This window comes from Globicephala melas, chromosome 6, assembly GCF_963455315.2.
Source record: "Globicephala melas chromosome 6, mGloMel1.2, whole genome shotgun sequence".
Classification (NCBI taxonomy): domain Eukaryota; kingdom Metazoa; phylum Chordata; class Mammalia; order Artiodactyla; family Delphinidae; genus Globicephala; species Globicephala melas.
Window position 1 is genome coordinate 108,329,777 of NC_083319.1, and position 23,844 is coordinate 108,353,620.

At 35.0% G+C, this 23,844-nt stretch overlaps 1 protein-coding gene across 3 annotated transcripts in view; it reads left to right on the forward strand.

The window, feature by feature from the left end:
- GLRA3 (glycine receptor alpha 3) overlaps positions 1-23,844 on the forward strand; it is a 158,557-nt gene that overhangs the window by 82,073 nt on the left and 52,640 nt on the right. For all 3 annotated transcript variants that reach the window (XM_030879257.2, XM_030879258.2, XM_060300055.1), the window contains exon 4: positions 13,284-13,507. In XM_030879257.2, the coding sequence (XP_030735117.1) occupies positions 13,284-13,507 (224 nt within the window). The remainder of the gene's footprint in view (positions 1-13,283; positions 13,508-23,844) is intronic.

Genomic DNA, 23,844 nt, shown 5'->3' on the forward strand with positions numbered 1-23,844 from the left:
GGAAGGAAGGGGGAATGAGAAGTGACCACTTAATGGACACAGAGTTTCCTTTTAAGTGATGAAAATTATCTGGAACTAGAAAGTGTGATGGTTGCACTATATTGTGAATATACTAAAAGTCACTGATGGTAAATGTTATATGTATTTGACCACAATTTAAATTAAAGAAAAAGACACATAAAATATAACACAGTTCACATCAGACATTCAAGGAAACACTAGTTGGAAAATCTTCAAAAAATTATTATTATGTGGTGCTATTATCCATCTTTTAAACTGTGGAGTGTCTCTCAGCTATCCTCAGAAAAGTTTTCTTCCTAATAGTGGGTCCTTAGAATTTCTTTATTTGAGGAGCTCTTATAGTATTGATTGACCATAGGATGTTCTGAAGACCAAATAATAGTTCATTTTCCAAGAGACTTTGGGCTTTTTGTGATCCAAATCATACATTCCAGTAGTGGAACAATTACTTACTGGAAGTCCAAAAAATAAATAATAAGCAGATCACTGCCCACATGTCATTCAATATACAAATTGAAAATTAATAAGTGCTATGTGTAAAGGGTTAGGTTCATTTTAACGTGTCAGTTATGTGATTAGCATTAAGTAGAAATAAACAAGTGAGCACATTCTACGTTGGGTATACATTTTGATACAAACTTGGGGTCATGAATGGAAGTAGTGACAGAATTTCCATGTCTATGCTGCTTTAACCATGAGAAACATATAAACTTCCTCTTCCTGCTTGGTATAATATAAAATGGAGTGAGCAGATGTTATGAAATGATTTGGGCAGAAAGATGAGGCAGGAAATGGTGCCATTTTGCCCCCCTACCTATAGGTTTGTTGGCAAAACTTGCAGTGAAGGAGAAAAAGCATTCCACCTGACTGTTTAGCCAAGTTTGTGGGAAGCCTGAGCCCTGGGCAAACAATTTGCAGACACAGGGGAATCAAGTAGGAAGGCAGGTGAGCACCGGAGGCAGAAGGGCATCGCTGGATCGATGGAGCCTGTGGAGCTAGGAGCACATGAAGGCAGAGGATCATCTGTTACCTTACAACCAAAGAGCAACGTAAATTACTGATTTTCATTGAAAGGAAGCAGCTACTGGAAGTAGTGGTTTTGTGTAGTCTTTATCTCTAAAGCCGGGCATGCCCAAACTGGATGAACTATATTAGTTGGAGTAAACCTCCATCAACTTCGGAAGAATGGTCCCATGGACTAAGCTTCCCTCACCAGAATTTCTACCCTTAGAGTGTAAGCACAGGCAGTGTTCTAAATGAATGTAGCCTTTTATTGTTTTTGCCAGTGGTTTGATTTTCAGTCTTGCTATTGTCGGCATGTTTGTGTCCCCCACAAATTCATACGTTGAAACCCCAAGGTGATGGTATTAGTAGGTAGGACCTTTGGGTGGAACCCTTATGAGTGGAATCAATGCCCTTATAAAGAGATCCCCCAGAGCCCCTAGCCCTTTCCACCATGTGGGGACACAGTGAGAAGTCTGAAACCAGAAAGAGGGCCTTCACCCTGCTGCTGGCATCCTAAGCTCAGACTTCCAGCCTCCAGAACTATGAGAAATAAATTTTTGTTGTTTATAAGCCACCTGGTCTATGGTATTTTGTTATAGCAGCCTGAACAAACTAAGACAAATCTAAACAGAGGTTACTGAATGAATAACATAGTGTGTTAGTTCACTGACTCAACACACATGTTCTAATCGATCCTGATAAATCATATGAATTTATATAACTATTTCCTTTAAATACCTTTTTTTTTTTTTTTTTTTGGCTCAGTTGGGTCTTCACTGCTGTGCGCAGGCTATCTCTAGTTGCGGCGAGCAGGGGCCACTCTTGGTTGTGGTGCACAGGCTTCTCATTGCAGTGGCTTCTCTTGTTGCGGAGCACAGGATCTAGGCACGCAGGCTTCAGTAGTTGTGGCACGTGGGCTCAGTAGTTGTGGCGCACGGGCTTAGTTGCTCTGCAGCATGTGGGATCTTCCCGGACCAGGGCTCGAACCCATGTCCCCTGATTGGCAGGATGATTCTTAACCACTGTGCCACCAGGTAAGTCCTAAATACCATTCTTATAAGAAAATACCTCTCAATTCCTGAAAAACAGGGATTGATTTTATGTTTCATTTTCCATTTATCTTTGAAAGTCGACTCAGTTCTTGGGAATTCTTAACTTAATGTTTCCAGCATTGGTACATAATTAAGTTTCCTCAAAAGTTATAATTTTAAAATAATTCTGCCCTTTTCTAGAGAATAATTAAACATACGGATAATGAAGACGTCAAGGAGAGATTTGAAATAATCTTTCTGAACCTCTAAATTGTTCTTATAAAACTGCTTTCTTCCCTGTTGGTGTAGTGAGAATGGAAAAGCACTTTCCCAATGGGCCGTTATTTCAGAATCAGTGGACCCAGACAACCACCCTCCTTGTGGTGGGGTTTGTAGAGCAGATGGTAGGAGCAACAAGGGCTGACATTACGAGTAATTACCCCACCATTGACTATTGTGTTCTGCGCTTTGTTGAAGCACAGCAACCTATGTTGTACAGTACTTCGGAGTGAGAAAATCTTATAACACTAAACCAGCGAAACATTTATTAGGAAGTTTGCACTTTATCCTTGTTTTTTGAGCAAGGAAAGTTATTTTCTGATCATTTTGAAATTAGTCAGGATCTCTGAGTACTACTCCTACAAACAGGAAGCATTCTGGGTTATTTTTTTCCATTTGTCTGTAAATCCAGTGATTTTTGCCTTAAATGTTCTACCCTCTTGAATGACTAGCAAAAAAAAAAAACAAAACAACTATTGTTCTAGAAACTTCTTCAAAAAATGAGAATGAGAATGTATGCAAATCAATTTTAAGAGGTATATGTATCCATTTCCTATTGCTGCTGTAACAAATTGCCACACACTTAGTGGCTTAAAACCACAAAAGATGTATTTTCTTACAATTTTGGAGGTCAGAACTCCAAAATGGGTTTTAGTGGGCTAAAATCAGGGTGTCTGCAGGGCGATGTTCCTTCTGGAGGCTCTGGGAGTGAATTCATCCCCGTCTTCTACAGCTTCTGGAGGCTGCCTGCATTCTTTGGCACATGGCTCTCTTCCCCCATCTTAAACCAATCCAGTCCCACATTGTATCACTGACACTGACTCTTTGCCTCTTTTTCACTCATAAGGATCCTCATGATAACATTGGGCCCACCCAGATAACCCCATCTCTAGGTTCTTAATCACATCTGCAAAATCTCTTTTGCCAAATAAGGTTAACACATTCACAGGTCCCGAGGATTGAAATTTGAACATCTTTGGGTCATCACTCTACCGACTACAACATCATGTAAGATGGGCATAACAAGATGCTAATAAAAACATGTTATAAATCATAAAATATATTGCACAAAGTATATAAATGACAAAACACTACAGTGTGTAGGGTATTTCCCATGAATGAATAGGGTAGTTCCAGTGAGCATTTCCAGTGATTAATTTCATATTCAGATATAATATTTTGGTATGTAATTGCATAAGTAATATATTTAAGTGACAAGGTATAATTTAATAACACAAACACTGTGGAAACCACCACCTAATTTCAAAACTAAAATATTACCAATATTAAACATACCTGTATAATCCACCAAATCCCATTCTCCTAATATCTCCCTAGGTAACCACTGTGAACTATTTTGTGTTTATAATTCCTTTGCTCTCAAAATTTTATTAGAGAGAGGGAAAGAGAAATAGATAGAAATAGATAAATGAGAAAGAGAGAGAGAGCGGGATTGCTTGGTTTTGAATTTTATGAAAATGGTGCTATAACATATCTTTGATGCTTTTTTCTTTTTACTAAATTTAACATTTCTAAGATTTATCCTCATTGCAAATAGTAGTGTTAATTCATTTTCACAGCTATATGGTATCTGATTTTGTTGACATAATTTATTATACATTTTCCCGCCAATGAATGTTTGGATTGGTTCCAGTCTTTGTTTTGTTTTGCTTTTGTTTTTCACTATCACTAATGGTGCTGCTATAAATATTTTGTATATGTCACCTGGTGCACATGTGGAAGGGTTTCTTTAAGATTTATACTTAGAACTAAAATTTTTGTATCTTGAGTATTCACATATCAAATTTATAATACAATGTCAATTTTCCCCACTTTTTCTATTTTCAGCTGCAGTATATAAACTATCATTTTGCTCCATATCCTTGCCAAATTGCGTATCATCAAACTTCTTATTTTTAATAACCCAGTGGGTATAAAATGGTACTCAATATCGTAATTAGCACATCTTTGTTTACCAGTGAATTTGAACATTTTTTCACATATTTGTTGGACATTTGTGGTCTCTGCCCAGTGAAACATGTCTTCTTCTGACTATATTCTGCTCAGTTTTTTGTCTTTTTCTCATCCATTGGTATGAGATTTTTTATAGTCTGGCAGTAGCCAATTGTCAGTTATACCTGTGTGGCAAATACCTTTTTCCACTGTGGTTTGTTTTTCCATTTTCCTTAAGTGGCCTGTTGATGAATAGAATTTCTTAATTTTGACATCATAGACTTTATTAAAGAATCTACCCTACCTCAAGGCCATAGACTACTCTGCTATATCTTCTATTTTTAAAAATTTTACTCTTATACTTGAACTTTTACCCAAAACTTGCTTTCTTGAGCAGTGTCACATTGGGATAGAATGTGAACTTTTTGTCATATACAGAAACATTTATTAAGCACCCAATGCTAATCTGCAAACTACTTCCTTTATATATCAAATAAGGGTTGTTTTCAGACTCTTCATTTTGTCCCATTGGTCATTTTATCTTTGCACCAATATCATAATGTCTTACAGCATTTTAGTCATTTTAAGTATCTATTACAGGAAATCACTCTACTTTTGTTCTTCTTTTATAAACATGCCTTGGCTATTCCTGAAGCTTATAATTTGTGTGATTAATATAAATATATATTAAAGATTTGCTTGTCAATTTCCTCAAAAAATTTGTTGGACTTTGACAAAATTGCACTAAATCTAACAACTAATTTGGAAACAATTGCTCCCTTCATAATATTTAATCTTTTTTGTATAATCATGGCATCTCTCTCCATTTAAGTACTTATGCTGTCAAGAAATTATAAAATGTTCTGCATAAAAGTCTTTAACATATTTTGGATGTATTTCTACATACAATTTTAGTCTTAGTATATGATATTATCTTTCCAATCTTTCAGTTCATTTAAACCCCATAAATTATGTATTCATAGCAACATTTTTATATAGAGTAAGACTAGTTGAATTTATATCCATTTTAATCAGTTTCTCATCATTTCTTTGAGGGTTTTTTTTGTTTGTTTGTTTGTTTTTGCGGTACGCGGGCCTCTCACTGTTGTGGCCTCTCCCGTTGCGGAGCATAGGCTCCGGATGCGCAGGCTCAGCGGCCATGGCTCACGGGCCTAGCCGCTCCGCGGCATGTGGGATCTTCCCGGGCCCGCGCACGAACCCGTGTCCCCTGCATTGGCAGGCGGACTCTCAACCACTGTGCCACCAGGGAAGGCCCTCTCATCATTTCTGTTTGCATTTCGGAACCGGATTCTGTGGCTTTTTTTTTTTCTGTCTTTCTGAAGTAAATTGATTAGAAGTCCACTTTATAAATGTTCAAGATTAAGCTGTGTATTTTTCTTTAATGACTTTCTTTCATCTTCAGTTTTGAAAGATTATATTACTGAGTACACTATTCAGAGTTCACTGTAATTTTCTCTTAGTATTTTGAGTAAATAGACCCATTATATTGTGAATTTCATTATTGATGTTGAGAAGTCTGCTGCCAGTCTAAGTATTTTCCAGTATAGGTGATAAGTACTTACTGTACACATGCCATACAATTAATCTAACTAAAGTCTATAATTAAGTGATTTTTAGAATATTCACACAGTTGCACAACCATCATCACAAATATTTTTGGACATTTATCACTCCCTAACATCCATGTCACTCCCTGCTTCCCCTCAACTAGGAATCTACTTTCTGTCTCCATAGGTTTGTCTGATGTGGACATTTTCTATAAATGGAATCGTACAATACATGGTCTTTTGTAATTGGCCTCTTTAGTGTAATATTTCATTCATGTTGTAGCATGTGTCAGTACTCCATTCCTTTTTGATGAATGAATAAATGAAATGTGATATTCCACACAATGAAATATTATTTGGCAATAGAAAGGTGATTTTTTTAAAAGGTATTTTCTTTTCCTTTGCTATTCTGCAGTTTTCATATAATGTCTTCATATAAACTTATTTTTACATACCTTTATTGATATATTTTGAGTTCTCTGAATCTGAGCATTAGTTTCTTATGTTTGTTCTGAAAATCCTTGTCATTTTCTCTGACTATTGGCTTTCTCTACTCTAATTCATCCTTCTTGGATCCTAATTAGATGCCGATTACTTCAGGTTTTTCCATTTTATCCTTAAAGACTCAACTTTAAAAAAATTTTTCTTTCTCCCTTTCTCCCACTATTTTAATCTGGGATATTTCTTTAGCTGTACATTCTGTTCAATTCTCATTTCAACTGATTCTTATATGCTTTTACACATTCATTAAACTTTTAATTTCAACAATTATATTTTCATTTCATTTATTATTCTATTTGATTATTTAAAAACTATTTCTGGTATTATAGCTTCCTATTATCAACTTTATCTTTTATTTCTTTAAATACATTTTACATGTTTATTTCCTATTCTTGATCTGGTATTTCCATTGAAGTTCATGTCTGCTCATGTCTGGTTTCTTTTGTCTTTAGTTAAAGTATTGTCATTGTTATGAGCTCATATTTGTTTCAACCTAATCTATGATAATATTGAGGGTCTAATTAATTAATCCTCAGTCACAAGTTCTGTTTTTCTACCTTGTGGTGGCCCAAGGCTCAGTCTCCCAGTTTAGGCATTTGTGTTTGTTTATCATTCCTTTGGTTTTAGCTCACTCTTATTTTTGCTACTCTTTTTGTCTTTGAAGAATCCTCTTCTTGTCTTGTAAGACAGCAATACTTTTAAGAAGTATATATAGTTTGTACCTTCATCCAGAAAAATTTGCAGTCATAGGGCCCCATATATATATAAAAATTATAATAATTAAGATTCAGCCAGATTCCTATATTAATCATACAAAAATCTAGTGGTTACTGGATTTTCTGTCCAATATTTTACAGGACACGTTTTATTATGGCCCCAATGTTTGCCCAGCTAAATTTTATTTCATTTTGAAAACGAAGCCCAATTAGATTTTCCTCAGGAAGTCTTCCCCAACCACTCCACCTTGGTCCCTATTAGCTAGCCCTTCTTTGTGTTTTCCTAGCTTGCTGTACATGCCTCCAACATAGCAATTATAATGTGAAAAAAATTATCTGTTTACAGGCTATTTTCTACAATATAGTGAGCAATTGGAGAGCAGAGATTATCTTTCACTATTGTATTATCAACACTAAACTAAATTCCAGGTTGGCAATATATGATAAAATAAGCATTTGCTGCATAATGCTAAATAACTTTGAGAATAATATTGATCTTTTAATATTTGAATAAATTCTGTTGAGTTTTTAGCTAAAAATATATAATCTATCTCAACTTTTCAATGTACACGTGCTCCAATATATGTATATACCATTAGGTATTCACATCTTACTTTTTACAGACAGTAAATGATTAATGATATACTGGGGCAAAATTTGTATCAAGTTAAAAACCACATGATTCTCAAATAAATTTCCAATAATTTAATAAGGTTAAGTACCACTTCCTAACAATAGTTTCAACAGTATCATCAATAACTTTAAAAATAGAGGTAGAAACTGAATTCTTTAACCTGGGAAAGAGCATCTTTTTCAAAAGATTAATTAGTATACTGAATGTTGAATTCGTAAAACCATTCTCATTAAATCAAATTATAAATAAGAAAGGCAGTGATAATTGCCACTACAAACCCCATTTTAGATGAAAATTTTTATAATCAACTGGAAAGCATTCAAGTGGTCCAGAAAAAATACTGTACTTGGTGGTTATTGTTGTGCTGTTTTGTGATGATTATTTTTACAGTGCCATTTTCAAAGAGTCTTGTTTTAGACATATTACCTTCTGATTATATGCCTGGCACATTCTTTTTTAGAAATACTTTATACTCCTAATTCTTGCTCAGATTTATTGAGACATAAAGCAAAAATATATATTTGGTTATTGAAAATAAATGAACACATTTCAGTTTTTCACAAACTGCGTAATTCCATAGGCACTAGACCCTTTTCAATCACATGAAAAAGTATTTGTGTAAGAAAAGTGCATCATATATCCACTGGAATGATGATTAAGAGGATTACCAGGAAATGCATAAAATACATTAAGTGAAATGAAGGATGCATAGAGCAGGTATGATAAATTTCAACTGTGTGAAAATGTGTAGGAAGGAAAGAAAACAAAGGTATTAAGGTATCAACAGTGGCAGCATTGTAGATATATATTTTCTTTGATCTGTAACAATACAATGTAAAAACACCTGCCCACAACAACAAAATAATAATTTGGCAGCAGGTTTTAAAGAGGCAGAGGGGGCAGGAGTGCTGCGGGCAGGTTTGTGAGTGAAGGGGAGGAGGAGAGAGGGAGGGAAAGAGAGGGAGACAGAGACACAGAAACAGAAAGGAATAGAGAAGGAAGGAGAGGAAAGGGCACAAAAGTGCAGAAATGAGGGAGTGAGAAGGCAGGGAGAAAAGGAAGGGGAAAGGGGTTGGGGTAGGCTTAGCTACTGGATTAGAAATTGCCTGAAAACACTAAGGAATTTAAAAATTAACTGAATTATGAACCAAAGAAAAGAGAAGTACTTAACTTTCTTTGTTAACTTTAGGTGATTCTTTCTACTTTTTTTCTAATTGGTCATTTCAGTTCATTTCTAGCAATCCTATGCTTCCCTGTAAGGCAAAATAAGACAATAATATTCTATATGTCATTTTAGCTGATACATAGGGTTGTGCTCTCTACTAAATTTGGTCTCCCACCAGGGTACCCCTAAGGACAAATGACAATGTGGCAACAATTCGATTTAATCTGGGAACACTTAGTTTTAGTGCTTGCAATTTCCCATCAGCGAGCATGTTGATCAGTAAGTCCCCAAATTCCTTACCAAAAGACCCCACCATAAACCACATAAACCAGAATCTGCGTTAGTTTATAAAATGTTTGTTTTACATACAAAGCAATCATGAGTGGCAGTGTATTATGCAGTCAGTATATCGTTAAAACGCTGAAATCAGAACTTCTGGTCTGGATGATAGCTCTTTCATTTATTAGCTCTGTAATCCCATTGAAGTTACTTAATGTGTCTTTGTTCCTTTCTCCACATCTGTGAAGCTAAGCACACATAATAATCACACCTGCCTCACAGATTTGCTATGAGAATAGTAGAAGTAACCCATGAAGCACCTAGTATAACATCTGGCACAAAGTGAAACGTGAACAGCTGTATTTGCTATGAGGGAAAAGGGCCTTATATACTCAAACAAATTTAAAATGTATATGTATGTATGTTTATATATAAAGAGGGAGGAGGGGCAATTGATTAAAGACAAAATATAAAAATACAGAAATGTTGAAATACAGAAGTCAACGATAAGCTTATCATAATAGTTCTGCAAATTTTCAAAGATATTATTCACCAGATTTCAACATTACAATTATCTGTCCCATATTCTTCTATGGCAAATTCAACTATCCCAGATTCAAATCAAAATGTCCCTAGTACTTCAAAACTAATTTAGAAACAGAAAATGCAAGCAAATTTCTATCTAATATGGCTTCTAATTTTGGGGGTCTAACATTTAATGAGTGTGGTTCTACGTACTTTATGTGGATCAATCCAATGTTCACAAGAACTCTATCAGAGGATGTGCTGTTATAACCATCCCTATTTCACAGTTGAACAAACAAGGTGCAGGGAGATTAGAAAGCTATTCACTGTGAGAGCTGACATTTGATCCCAAGAAGACTTACTTCTGAGCCTGGTATATTATAATCATTATAATATTCGCCTAATAGAATTATTATTTATTTGTACCTCATAATGTAAGAATTTCAAATACTAGGTCAGAAAATTTAGTGTGGTTCTTCTTTTACTATGTGACATACAGATGGAATTTAAACCACGTATTAATGGATACTTATTTTCGAATCCAAACATGATATATAATTTTACTTGGTCAACAAAATATTTTCCTACACAATTAATTTAAAGTGATTAGAATAGCGTGATACACTCTATTCTAATAATAATAATAAAATTTGACTTCCAGAATGTCAAAATTAGTCTTTCTATATTATGAAATAATGATTACATTTCTATCACTGTTGTACAAGATTAATAATACACTTATATAACATTTAAAATAGCTCATTAATTGTGTAACATGCAAAATGATGAAAAAATAAAATTAACTTCTGAAGCGTTTGCAAAAATGTATATTACTACAAAAGAAGTTTCTAGGGAAAAAGAATCATTAATATCTCTGTTCTAAAATATAATGATTCCATACACGTAAATGTCAGTTCAGCTGCCTTATAAGATTTATGAATGAATTCAATACATGGGTGGATTTTAGAAATGTGAGATACAAATATTGATTTCATTCTCATGATGTATTATCTCATATTTATTCTTCTTCTTTTTTTACTCACATATAAGCTTTCTACATTTTCATCCTTATAGAAGGCATAGCCAGGGCGAACAGGGAAGATTCCTTTAATAAAACACTTACACCTGAAACTAACACAACACTGTTAATAAAAATAATAAATAAATAAATAAATAAATAAATAAAGCAGAAACCTCCCCCCAAAACAAACAAACAGAAACACTTAGTCTTTAAGTATGTCCAAGGAATGACTGAATCTTTAAACTGGCTTTAGTAAGTCCACTTGACATTTTTTTTCATATGCTGCATACACATCCATTTGTCTCTGTTTTGCAAAGCTCTTTCCTTCTTTGGTCCATGGCCTTTTATTATAAGCAAGTTATTTCAATTTGAGTTACAAGGACTTTTTTTAGAGTGGTATTATTTGAATGTTTTTTATACCCTTTTCTTTGCACATTTTCACTTATGATCAGGATTCAGAAATAATATAATCGGTTGCTGAGCACAGATGGGAAGCTTCCCATTACAATGTTCATTTGCAGGCAGATCAAAACCCAAATTGTGAGGACTGTTGAAACCTAAGTTTCTGGGTTTTCAGGAAATGGTCATTTTTCAGTTTTGCTTTGAACCTTGGCTCTAAACCGAAGACCTCAACATGTTAGTAAACAAAGATAGTCCTGGTTATTCACAAAAAGAGCACAATGGATACAGGATAACATTCAGCCTTGGTGACAGATGACAGTTGATGTTTTCCTTGTGTGATTTAGAAACAGAAACTGAAGTCTACTTGATGTCCTTTTTCAGCTCCTTCTTGGAGCAAAAAGCATTCCTGGAAGATCTGAGATTGTGTCTATAAAGTTTATCAGTAAACCAATCACATAAAGATGGGGAGAGTCTACCAAATTTTATCACATAGACTACAGCTTAAAAGGACTTTTTATTTTAGCATCACAGTGTGTTCTCAATCAATAAATTTGTTACAGCATAAAAATACTTCACCTTTAAAAATATGTCTTAAGAATCAGTCCAAAAGGAAATTCTTTATGAGTCAGTTATTTTTCCTGGCAAGTATCATTATAACTTGTCTTGCTTTAGTCCTCCCTAGAGGTCAGGCAGAGAGAAACTGACTTTAGTCCAATCATTGGACTAAATGTGTTTGGTGGTAGTTAGGGTGGATGCACAGATTACAGGACAGCGAGGGATGCAGGAACTGGCCACCAGCCATGGAGCTGTGCTTCTTGGGGCTCTGAACCCTAGTCTAGGAGAGGATGACCCGTCCTTGTCTGGTAGAAGCTTGTTCATGTATCCCCGTTTATAAGTTCTGCAGATTCTCGAGGCTGGTGAGATTTCCACATTATCATGAGCTTTGTGGTAGAAAGCTGAAGTGACCTCTGCTCCATTGTCACTTTGGAAAATACATGGGGCACCTAGAAAGCAGAAAAAATACTATCTGGTATGTAACCTTAGTTACAGTTAGAAGACAGGGATCTCAGTGCACAACTAATGATCAAGGCCACATATACATTTGTAACATTCACTACAAACTCTGAATCTGACCTCCTTGCAAGATAACCAATCTATGGGTCTGATATTACGGAAGCATTCTTTGTGATTGCTTGGTCACTGTATTCTGACTACTGGTAATTTGGTATTCAAGGAATGAAAAAATAGACGAAAACTGATATTCAGTTTCTCTGAATATCTCCAGCCCTGGCTATTTTTTGTGGAAATGAAGCTTTCTTAAAATGTTCACTTATACTTATAATGAAGTCTGCATGTTTATTTGCTCGTTTCAAAAGTCTAAGGGGAAAATTGTATTTGTAAAGTCATAGATAGTACTTATACTCATATACTGTGTAAAAATACCACACATACACGTAGCTGTCAATCTTTGTCACTCTATACATTAGTCTGGAAATCGTGAGCAAGACTTTGAAATCATTGATTCTTCTTTTAACTTAATTATGAAAGGTCTAATTGGGAAATCTCTTAAGTCAAATCTTAAAGGATTTGTCACTTTGGAAAACACATGGGACACCTAGCAAAAGGTTTCATCCCTTATTTGAAAACCACCTTTTATTTTTACCAAATCACCAATTTCATAGAACTTACATATTATACTAAAGATGAGAAAATGTGCCTTTATTGTAAAGAAGTACATATGTTCATTTTTAGAAAATAGACAGCTTTCAAGAAAATTTCACTAAATGCATTCTGGATGCTAATGGATACCTACTAAAAGAAATGGTTCTAGAAAATAAATGCAAATCCGAAAATATTTTATTCTGAGTGTCTAATAGCAATTCCAATATTTTATTCGGACAAGCCAGGAAAGTAAAATTCTAATGGAACAGCAAAATACAAGCATGATAAAATTGTGCTCTTCTGTGGCCTTTTCTTTGGAGGCATATAGATCACAAAAAACCTGGGCAAATCCTCAGAACTAGAACGACTCTTGGGGGTAACAAGTGAGGATTGAGGGGTATGGAAAGCTCACAAGGATGTCAGTGGCTTTTGCTCTAATTCAGAGCAGCCCAAAGACTAACACATACAAGTCTAAATATTTTAAACCAGGCTTTTTTCACCCTTTCTTTCTTTTGTCACAGGATTACAGAGTGAATATCTTTCTTCGTCAGAAATGGAACGATCCTCGACTTGCATATAGTGAATATCCTGATGACTCCTTAGACCTAGACCCTTCCATGTTGGACTCCATTTGGAAACCTGATTTGTTCTTTGCCAATGAAAAGGGAGCCAACTTTCATGAAGTTACTACAGACAACAAATTGTTAAGAATTTTCAAGAATGGGAATGTTCTTTATTCAATAAGGTGAGCCATAGGCTTAAATCCCTGATTTCAGTGAAACAGAGTAGCAGGGTTTTTTTAGTTTTTAGTGAGTGTTTTAAAATGTTTGAGTAAGTGCTTTCATTGTTCCACTTAAGTTCCCACTATACCATTTCCCAAATATATTTAATCAACAATAAGACACCAAGTTCCAGATCCAAGAACTATATGAGTAACTCTTGGAAATCCACTTGTTTAACAAATGGCCCAGGTTCTTACATCAGCCAAGTTAGTGGGTGGTTTAAAGGCAAATTGAACGTAGCCTGAATCATATGTTGTGATTGTATTTTTATGTATGCATACTTCCTTTAAATATTTATACGTGAAGAAATATTTAAGTTTTCTTGTCTGGGATTCATTTCCCATAAATTATTTATCAGGTGTATGTATTTTTTAAGATGTCCTTGAGCTTCTGTGGTCATCCTTTAGAAAAAGATCTTATTTACATTTTAGTTATTTATTATACATTTCTCAGAAGACCATGTAGCCTTTTAAAGCTAATATCAAAACATAACAATAATACCAAAATATAAACACAAAAAATAACATTTCTTGACAGTTGAACTTTAGAACTCATTTAGCTTTGGCTGTTCATTTAATAGCAAACAGGTATAGATTCAGTAAATAGCTACACTAATCTACTTGATGACTTGTGTGCCATCTGAAAACTATTCTAAACATTCTAAAATAAAATGGTTATCTTAAATTTTCCATAATTATTTTTATCACTTAGTTCAATTTAAAAAAAAAAAACAGGAAGTTAGGACGAGAATTCATGTCATATTTCTTAGAGGAGACAATATGCTCTATTTATTGTAATAGGCAACTGCTTCAAAAATATTTGTATCATCAGTAACATGTTTTAAAGGTATCAAGGTAAACTTAATATTGGAGCTGTAGCCTGAATATTAATTCCTTAGATTTTACCTCTCTATTTTCCCTTTTGTTAACTTTTCTTCTCATCAGGAATGGGTATATTTGATTTTGAGTTCATCTGCTCAATATCAGGGATGGTTGCTATTTTTGCCAGGTAATAGTATAAAATAGAAATAACAGGAATGAAAATTTAATCTTAGTAGCTTAGTGATTTTGAAAACATTTTTCTACAAAGTGGTTTTGTAAATAATGCTAATATCTCTATCCCAGTATATTATATCTGTTTTGCATATTTTTCTGTTCCATGTGAACAAATTTCCTTTCAATACATTTATCATTTCCTAAGAATGACAAGGTGACATCACTCTATTGTGAATTGACACTTTCATCAGATTTCTGAAAACTAGCTAATATGTGTTAATATAATCCTGAATCATTAATTGTTGCATAATACATAAAGGAAGATTTCAGGTCTCATTCACTAATTAAGCCCTGTGCTCCCATATGAATGAATAGCTTAGTGGTGAATCCTAGGTCTAAGCAAGAGAATTTTGAACCTTTTTGGAAAATTACTAAAAAGCATAAGTATAAAAAGATAGTGGGAAGATGGAGCAGATATAGTTTTCCCTAGTTCTTCTGCCAAGTACAACTGAAAACCCTAGACACAATGTCTATCACAAACTTGGGGAGACTCCCAATGGTAGTTATAATAACATTGACTGAGTAAGGACCTTGGAACCCAAGAAACAACATGGAAGTGAATTCGTGGGATAATTTTTTCTTTATAAATCTTAGACTGGGATATGAACTGGACTTCTACCTCTACCTGGAAGGAATAAGGTAGCACCCACACCCCCTTGCCCTGACAGAGCAGTGTCAGAGAAAACCAGTGCAAACAGAAAGTTTAAATAAGATCCAGAGTCTCATAAAATATTATAAACATGTCTAGGCTTCAACCAAATATCATTCACCATACAAAGAACCAGAAAGTCCTGAAACTGAATGAAAAAAGAAATCAACAGATGCCAACAACAAGATGATGAGGTTGTTAAAATTATCGACAGACGTTAAAATGGCCATGACAAAAATTATTCAGTGAACACTTACAAATATGCTTGAAAGCAATAAAAAAATAGAAAGCCTCAGCAAAGAAATAGAAGGTATAAAGTGGAACCAAATAAAAATTTTAGGACTGAAAAATACAATAATTAAAATAAAAACCTAGTGGATGGGCTCAGTAGAAAAATGGAGAGGACAAAGATTCAGTGAACTCTAAGAATAGTAAAAAAATTACCCACTCTGAACAACAGAGAAATGATAGATTGGGGACCAGGGGAGGACAGAGCCTCAGGGACCTCTGGCAGTATAACAAAAGTCTAACAATCAGATGGAGAGGGAGAATAGGGTATAGAGCTACAAAAAATACTAGAGGAATTAATGACTGAAACTTGCATATACATTTTGCAAAAGGCATAAACCTGCAGATTCAAGATATTGAATTAAATCCCAAAGATATTCATACCAAGTCACATCATACACAAACTTCTGAAAACTAAATAAAAATCCTGAAAACATCCAGAGAATAACAACAGCTTATCTATAGGGGAAAAATAATTGAAATGAAAAAAAATTTCTCATCAGAAATGACAAAAACCAGAAAGAAGTGACACATATTTTTCAAGTGCTGAAAGAAAGGAATTGTCATCCTAGAATCTTGTGCCCAGTGAAAATATCCTTCAGGAATGAAGGGGAAATTGAGACCTTGGATAAAGGAAAACTAAGAGAATTTGTTACTAGTAGAACTCCCCTGAAAGTATAGCTAAAGGAAGTTTTCTACAGAAAGGAAATAATAAAAGAAGCAGCGTTGGAACATCAAGAAGGAAGAAAGGAAACTGTCTTCAGAAATATGAGCAAATATAATAGACTTTTCTTCTCCTCTTAAGTTTTCTAAATTATATTTGACAGTTGAAGCAAAAATTATAACATTGATGTAAGGGAAAATGAAAAATAAATAATAAAACATTTTTTATAAACATATTGGCAGAAATTAACAAGATGTAATAGTCAGCATTGTCTAATACCCTTTTGTAGGCATATGACTTGAAATTAACTGTTGGGGAAGATGATTTCTTAGTATATATAAAAATATAAAATACACTTATCCTTCACCTCAACAATTCTGCTTCTAGGAATTTACATTACTTATGTGTTCACGTGTACACAAGACACATTTACAAAGATGCCCGCTGCACCACTGAAATAGCAACAAAAGAAAAGACCCTATATATTCACAAATGAGAACAAGACAGAACACAATGATAGCCCAACATCAAGAAGTACCCTGCATGAGATAGACCTAAATGTATTCATAAGAAAAAGACTCCAAAATATCTTTAAGGTTAGAAATGTTTCATGCTTATTTTTGTTTAAAACATTCTATATATTTAAGCCTAAAAGTGTATGGAAAGATACACGTATATCTACTTCCATACAAGAAGTGCAGAAGGATGCCCACAGTTGGTTAAGAATAACCAGTTATGGAAATGAGCTGTAAAACTTGGGTAGAAATAAAGATGAACTATAGATTTCACTATATGTAAGTTAATATTGTTTGACTTTTTCAGTAAGAGTTATATATTACTTATGAATTAAATACATATGTTTTAAGCGACAGAGGCTTTTAACCTGAAGTCACGACCCTTGACTCCTCTGTGATGTGGATTTCTGATGGCTATCAGGGGATCTATGCCAGCTGTAAACAAAGCAACTTTACCTCTTTTCCTGCTAATTTGAAAATTAACTTTGTGAAAGGTATAATTTATTTTTAATTGTAAGGTACCTTTTCATTTCAGACAGATTTTGGGTGTCATAGGTTGCAAGAATATATCACCAGGTAGCATGAAATAATCATTCTGCAAAATAATAATGTCTAGAAGATTTCCATTGATAGAATTGAAATGCAATGTGTGTGTGTATTCTATTGTATCATATATGATTATGGCTATTTAGTTGTTTATATCAAGTCATTGGACTTGGAAAATGGTGCCATCCATTATGAATTTCCCACATTTCTTCTAATATTTTGAGAAAAGTTATAGAATAATTCAGAACTGCATTTTTCGTCTTTCAGTATGAGTTCAGATGAAACTGATGATGTCTCTTGGCCCCTGGTTTTTGTTTGCTCTATCCTGGCTCACATGATCAAAGACTAAATTCATTTTTTTGTGAGTTGTTTTTGGAAATCTCACAGGACTTTGAAATTTTCAAATGGCAAACAGTTTCTTTGTTAACAAAAGTTGTGCTAGGAAAAAAAAATCTTGTTCAGTTTACAAATGGAGCATCTGTGATGTTTCATGAGAGATCTGCTTTCCTGCCTGTTCAAAGAAAGAAGCAAAATATCCTGGCAAACCTGACTTATTGAACTTATCCATTTCTCACTACTTCCTTCTCTTTTTTTTGTACATGTTTATTTCTTCATTTTCTCTGCCTTAAAATTCTTCATATTTCCTAGCACCTTGGTGACAGCATTTTAGCTTAATCTGTGATTACTTGAACTACCATTAGGAGGCCAATTTACTTCAATTGATAATCATCTGGAGACAGTATAATTTGTAATTATACTTTCTGAAATCTCTTTCCTCCTTTTAAAATGTTTTTCTAATTTTTTTTTAAATTAATTTTTATTGGAGTATGGTTGCTTTACAATGTTGTGTTCGCCTCCACTGAACAACCAAATGTATCAGCCGTACACATACAGATATCCCCTCCCTTTTGGACTTCCCTCCCTAGTGCACCTAGTGCACTAGGTGAGTTCCCTGTGCCATGCAGTGTATTCTTGTCAGTTGTCCATTTTATACATAGTATCAATAATGGATATGTGTCAATCCCAGTCTCCCAACTCCTCCCACCCCACCCCTTTCCCCCTTGGTATCCATACATTTGTGCTCTGCGTCTGTGTCTCTATTTCTGCTTTGCAACTAAGATCATCTGTGCCATTTTTCTAGATTCCACATATATGCATTAATATACGATATTTGCTTTTCTCTTTCTGACTTACTTCACTCTGTATGACACTCTCTATGTCCATCCACATCTCTACAAATGACCCAATTTCTTTCCTTTTTATGGCTGATGTACTTCCTTCTTAAAGCCACTAAAACAAAGAAATAAACTGAATAAGGAATGAAATGACATTAACACACAGGAAGATGAAAGTAATGGGAAAGAAAACAGTGACAGATGAGTAATGACAAGATATTTTAGGAAACTTGAAAATGAATGCACTTGTGAAAACTGACTTCACAGAGATAACCAAAACCTAAGCCAAAGTGGGGGAATGCAAAAGGAAGAAAATAATATCCTCAAACTTTTAGAAATTTGAGGCAGGTAGGACTTCAGAAAATGGGGTCTAGGGGACTTCCCTGGTGGTCCAGTGTGCAAGACTCCACACTCCCAATGCAGGGTTCCTGGGTTCGATCCCTGGTTGGGGAACTAGATTCTGCATGCGTGCCGCAACTAAGAAGCCCACATGCCGCAACTAAGACCTGGCACAGCCTAAATAAATAAATAAGAAAATGGGGGCTAGAAAGGAGATAAAGCAAAAGAGTTGATGTAACCTAAGCAGGAATGACAGTGAGTCCTTTATCCTGATTTTCTTGCCTGTGTTCTTCAGACTAGGATCTAACTTTTTGCCTTCTGAACTGGGCAGAAAGCAGGAGAACAGAAAGCCTCCACAAGTTGGGCCAAGAACTTCTGGAGAGTAGGGACTCCAGGCACACCTGGCATCTGTGGTGAAGCATCACCCCAAGAAAATGAGGGTTCTGTGAGTTCTGCACACTGAATGGTGATATTCCTATTCCCCCTAAAATGCCCAAGAGGAAAGATGTACAGACCGTTGGGGAACCACCAGTGAAAAATCTGGGCAGCCATCCTATGGTGAAGACCATTACTCAGTGAATCATCTGCTGTTAGTTGCACTCCAAATAGTTTTTAGTACCTCGTTCTTCAATATAAACAGACATTGGAGGACATCCTGCAATAGGACCAGTAATGAAAAAAGAAGCAGAGGCCAGAATACACATGCAGAGGAAATAAAGAGCAAAGAGAAGAAAATTAAAGAAACAAAGAAATGACTCAAGGGAAAATTCAGGGAGCAGAAAAGGCCATAAAGAAAAAATAAAAATCTCTGGACAGATGATGCAACAGCAGGCATGAAATACGAGACATTTAGGAAAGGAGAAACGGAGTCATTCAGAGCATAGAAAGTGCAAATAGTAAACCAAAGTGGAAAAAACATCAATCAAATATTTGTTCTTGCAAAGAACAAATGAAGTGAAGAAATCTGCCGAGAAGTAGAATCAAGATATTAAGAAATAGGAAATCAGAAGGAAAGGATATGAAAATCAGAGTATCAATACAGAGGTTCAATATCTGACCAGAAAGGGAGATGAGAAAAAGAAATGAGATTTCTATGAAAAGCAAGGAATTGATCCATTGCCTGCCCTGTTTAATCACTGAGAGGGATTTGGTTCTGAAAGGGAGTTTGTTGAGTGTGAAGTAATAGTAGGGAATAGAAACGGAAGAGATGATTAAAATGAGACAATTGTTAACACTAGGGAAAACAAAATGCTATCCAAGCACTGTAATTACAGCAAATGACTAAGCTTCACCATGAACAGTAATTACATATTCACAACATGTAAACACTGCATATTAATTTAACCATTAATGTTTACATAACTGAATTTCGAATTCTGCTGGAGAGTTGTGTACACAGAGTGTGGTATAAGGGCAGTAAATTCTTATTTTCCTTTGTAGCAATTTAATAGACACCTTCGCAAATTTTAAAAATCAAGCATAACGTGATAGCAGTTTAAATATATGAATGTAAGTTGCAGACACATATCTAAAGAAGGCTGCCTCTGAGGAGCTAGAAATGAACTGGGGATAGGGATGGGCAGGGCAAAGGTACAGCTGATTTTGGTATGTTTTATATAACTGTCTGAACTTCTAAATGATATCCATGAATTATACTGATATTTTTTAAATGAAGTGCTTTTCAAGTGAGGGTGTTGGGGTGAGACACATGACTCTAGATTGTCAAGTTTGGGATTTGATTTTATTCTACTTATAAAGTTAGCCTATTATGTATCATATGTATGTATCTATAACATGTTACGGAAAAACCTGAACAAACTTTATGGCCGACCCAATATCTCATGAGTGCTGACTGCAGACACAGGACTCCAGCGCCAGAGACAAAGGAATTTATTCCTTATTGCCAGCAAGCAGCAGAAGCCTCAGGGTCTTTGCTCAACTTCCCCATCATCCTCAGGTCTCGTGGGAACAATACATCAGGCTCAGGTGGGCACAACACACCTGCGGGTCTGCCTCACAGCTGTGGAACACTGAGTGTGGGGAATCCACTGCTTTTATATAGCAAGCTGTAAGCAAACCTTCTCTTTGTCCAGGGGAGTGTTATCTCATCTCTCAAAATTAGCAGCTACAGAAACAGCCATGAGAAATGGCTCAGGTGAAAGTATTGTCAGGGCCTTACCATCTTGGTAGACCCAGCAGGAGGTAAATCTGTGATTTACTAGCTGTGATTTCGGGCAGTCTCTTTACCTATGAAAGACTCATTTTTCTTACATGCATGATGGTGAAAATACTAATCACCTTGAGCCTGAAATAATCTATGTAAAACACTCAGGATAATGCCAGGCGTACAATTAGCACTAAAGATTTTAATTTTTATCCTTCCAAAGAGAAAACAAAACCCAAAAAACCTTAAGTTCTGGTCTTTTCCAGAATCCATAAATTAGCAAATTTGAGGACTCTTGCAAATTACAATCTATCTAAGCCTTGGTTTTATCAATTGAAAACGGGGATGGTAACATCCTATCCACAAGATAATGGAAGCACATCACGGGCAGTTAAATATTATCTGCTGCTTCATTTACTGATACTACTAATATGTACCAGGACATCCAACCCTACTACTTACAGTGCAGAAGCATTATTGTATTAACCGTCAAATAAATACCAGGAAGAAACTTTACATCAAAAATACCAAACACGGCGAGTTGTCAAAGATCATAACACAATTTCAACTTTTACTTAAGCTAAATACAACCACTTTCTTTGAAATTCAGTTGTGAAAATAATTAAAGTTTCCTTGTACAATATGTACTTATTTTTTGAGCTTTGACAGACATTAATTTTTTAAAAGACAAGGCAAACTGATTTCAACAGATGCTTTTTAAGAGGCTGTTTATTCAAAGGATATCAATTTACAATGCCATAAAATATATGTTGTAAGGAGATTTCTGCATGTGTGTGATTTTATATATTTTTCTGAAGAGGTCCACAGCTTATATCAGCTTCCTGAAGGGACCATCAATAATACTGAGTTTGCACTGTGATGGGTTAATAAGCTTTATGATCGTCTCCATCATCGGATGACAACAAAACTCCAATTAGAACGCTAGTACCAATGTTCCTTCTAGTGCTCCAACAATCTCATCTCTCCTGTAGAATTATTCATGATAAAATATCAAATCACTCAAGCAAATATGTAAAATCCATGGGCAAATTCCTTATATTTTCTAAAGTTAACTGATTTTGGGGGGAAGAATCATTTATGTATTTTTTTTTTTTTTTTTGCTGTACACGGGCCTCTCACTGTTGTGGCCTCTCCCGTTGCGGAGCACAGGCTCCGGACGCGCAGGCTCAGTGGCCATGGCTCATGGGCCCAGCCGCTCCGTGGCATGTGGGATCTTCCCGGACCGGGGCACGAACCCGTGTCCCCTGCATCGGCAGGCGGAGTCTCAACCACTGCACCACCAAGGAAGCCCCATTTATGTATCTTTTACTTTAAATTTAATAACGAATAGTGTGTGAGATGTATCATTTCTTGTGTTATAGAAATATATATTTTAAAAGTCATATTAATTAGATAACTCATTTTCATGAAAAATGTTCTGATGCCTTTGAAAGGCAGTAGACTTAAATGTTAAGGGCATAGAATGGACAGCTAGACCCCCAGAGCGTCTAATTCAGCTCTATCAATTTCTGCTTTGTAATATCAGGTGAGTTAACCTCTTAATATCCTCATCTCTAAATAAAGGTAATGTAGCTTACCTGTCTTATAAATTCATGTTAAGAAATAAATGAGTTGAGACAGATATAAAGTATTTAAAATAGTGCCTACCACATAGTAAGCAAAAGCTGTATTACCTAGTATGATATTACAGATAATACTTCAAAGCTGATAGCTAAGAGGCAATTGTCCTTATAACACTAAATTTAGAAATATTAAAAACTATTAAAATACTTATCTTTTGCATAAGGAACTTAAAATGGAGTCAGAAAGCCTTTTTTAATACTTCAATTAATGGTTGAGATAGACAGCATACTCTGGGAAATGTTTGTTTGAAAATGGGTAATACCTTGATTTTAATGAGGTGAATTGTTTGTCATAGATTATAGTCATCTTTTTTTAAAATTACTGCTTCACTAAGCCAAGAATTTTTAAGGGGAAAATTAAAAAAACGCACATCCTGTTTGTGTGTCTTGTCTCAGAAAAGAGAACTCTGTGTCCTCTCTTACACAAGAAGACATTTCCAAAACAGGAGAATGCGATTAATTACCTCTTGATTTAGTTTTCTTTTGATGTGGTCAGGACAAATCTTTAATTTATATGTAATGTTTTGATAAAGAAATTCAGGATCACAGTCACCAAGGCGACGCATTTTTTTCATCCTTGTGCTGTTAAAGAAGCAATTGTATTGTACCTTAAACAAAAAGAAAGTCAATAAATAGACTTTTTCAGGATATGAGTTAAGACAGAAGTTCTACAAACAGTGTTTTTCTTTGCCAAATAATTCCTTCCGGGGTCTTTTTTTTTTTTTAAGAATTATGTAATATCTTTTTTTTTACGCCAGAAAAACAGCTAGGATATGAATTTGACATCACAAGCATGGTGAGATCTGGAGAAGATTCTGAGAATGCTATTTACTTCCATACAAAAGGTCACAGAATTAATTCTCTAAGCCAACATTTGAAATTGGCTGACCAGAGAGCCTTGGATGTTTGGAAAATTAATGGGTGTACGTTCAAAATGTATTTGTTCATACACTTCTAATAAACCCTTTTATAAGACAGAGAACATTGTGTCCAGCTGATTTTACAATTGCCTTTTGAAGAGAGAACTTTGCAAATGGACAAGATCACACTTACAGGATCACTTAACCTAGCTGAGTTAGGAGAAAACTGCTTTTGAAGAATAAATTCTGTGAATTATTTTAGTGTGCTCTGGACTCTGACTTGAATGAATTGTCAGATGATCCCCTGGGACTCTTAAAAATCCAGCAGCTTCACATCTGTCCGTTTATGTCTCTCAAATGATGTCACTGGGGCCCCACCAAGAGTATTCAATGTCAAACATG